Source organism: Phalaenopsis equestris, unplaced genomic scaffold (genome assembly GCF_001263595.1).
Source record: "Phalaenopsis equestris unplaced genomic scaffold, ASM126359v1 Scaffold190615, whole genome shotgun sequence".
Lineage (NCBI taxonomy): Eukaryota > Viridiplantae > Streptophyta > Magnoliopsida > Asparagales > Orchidaceae > Phalaenopsis > Phalaenopsis equestris.
In genome coordinates, this window is record NW_018210564.1 from 1 (window position 1) to 845 (window position 845).

Consider the following 845-nt stretch of genomic DNA (forward strand, 5'->3'; position numbering starts at 1 on the left):
CAGATTGATTAATTTGTTCACTGCATAGGATGATTCTTACTTGGAGAGCTACATCAGCACAATTGGAGTTGATTTTGTAAGTTTTGTCAGTCTCAAGCTTCCCTGCCTTGCTTGCTTGCAATTCCTAACCCGAAACTTTGTTCCATCTAGAAAATTCGCACTGTAGAGCAGGATGGAAAAACCATAAAGCTACAGATAGTAAGTACTAAAATTTTACCAGCTTTGTCAACCAAATATTTGGACTAATATTTTGATATTTTTCTACCTAGTGGGATACTGCTGGGCAGGAGCGCTTCCGTACAATTACTAGCAGTTATTATCGTGGTGCTCATGGCATTATTGTAACTTTCAAGCCAATCTCTACTCATTATACTCTTTAGCTGCTATCTTATGATCTATGCAAGGATCATGAAAGCTTGTGAAATAGTGAAGATTCATTCTGTTTAGGTCGTTTACGATGTGACGGACCAAGAAAGCTTTAATAATGTGAAACAATGGCTGAATGAGATCGACCGCTATGCAACCGACAGTGTGAACAAGCTCTTAGTGGGCAACAAATGTGATTTGACAGATGAAAGGGTGGTTGCCTATGAAGCTGGCAAGGTAATTAAAGTACTCGTCGACCTCATTCTTAGCTATGTGGAACAATAAAAATAAAGCTTATTAATGGCTTAACTCCCATTTCTCCAGTTAGGCTTTTTCACACGTCTATTTCTATGGTTCTCTTTTGTAGGCCTTAGCGGACGAGGTTGGCATCCCCTTTTTGGAGACGAGTGCCAAGGATGCTACCAATGTTGAACAAGCATTCATGAAAATGACATCGGAGATAAAAAGCCGGTGAGCGT

The 845-nt window shown here is 39.9% G+C and overlaps 1 protein-coding gene across 1 annotated transcript; it reads left to right on the top strand.

The window, feature by feature from the left end:
• Positions 1-28: 28 nt before the first annotated feature.
• On the top strand, positions 29-841 carry LOC110034574 (ras-related protein RIC1-like; the record flags this gene model as incomplete). The annotated part of the gene is made up of 5 exons (XM_020738823.1): positions 29-76; positions 151-198; positions 270-341; positions 448-603; positions 734-841. Coding segments are annotated over 5 exons (432 nt in total), but the record flags the coding sequence as incomplete, so codon positions are not given.
• Between the last annotated feature and the right edge of the window lie 4 nt (positions 842-845).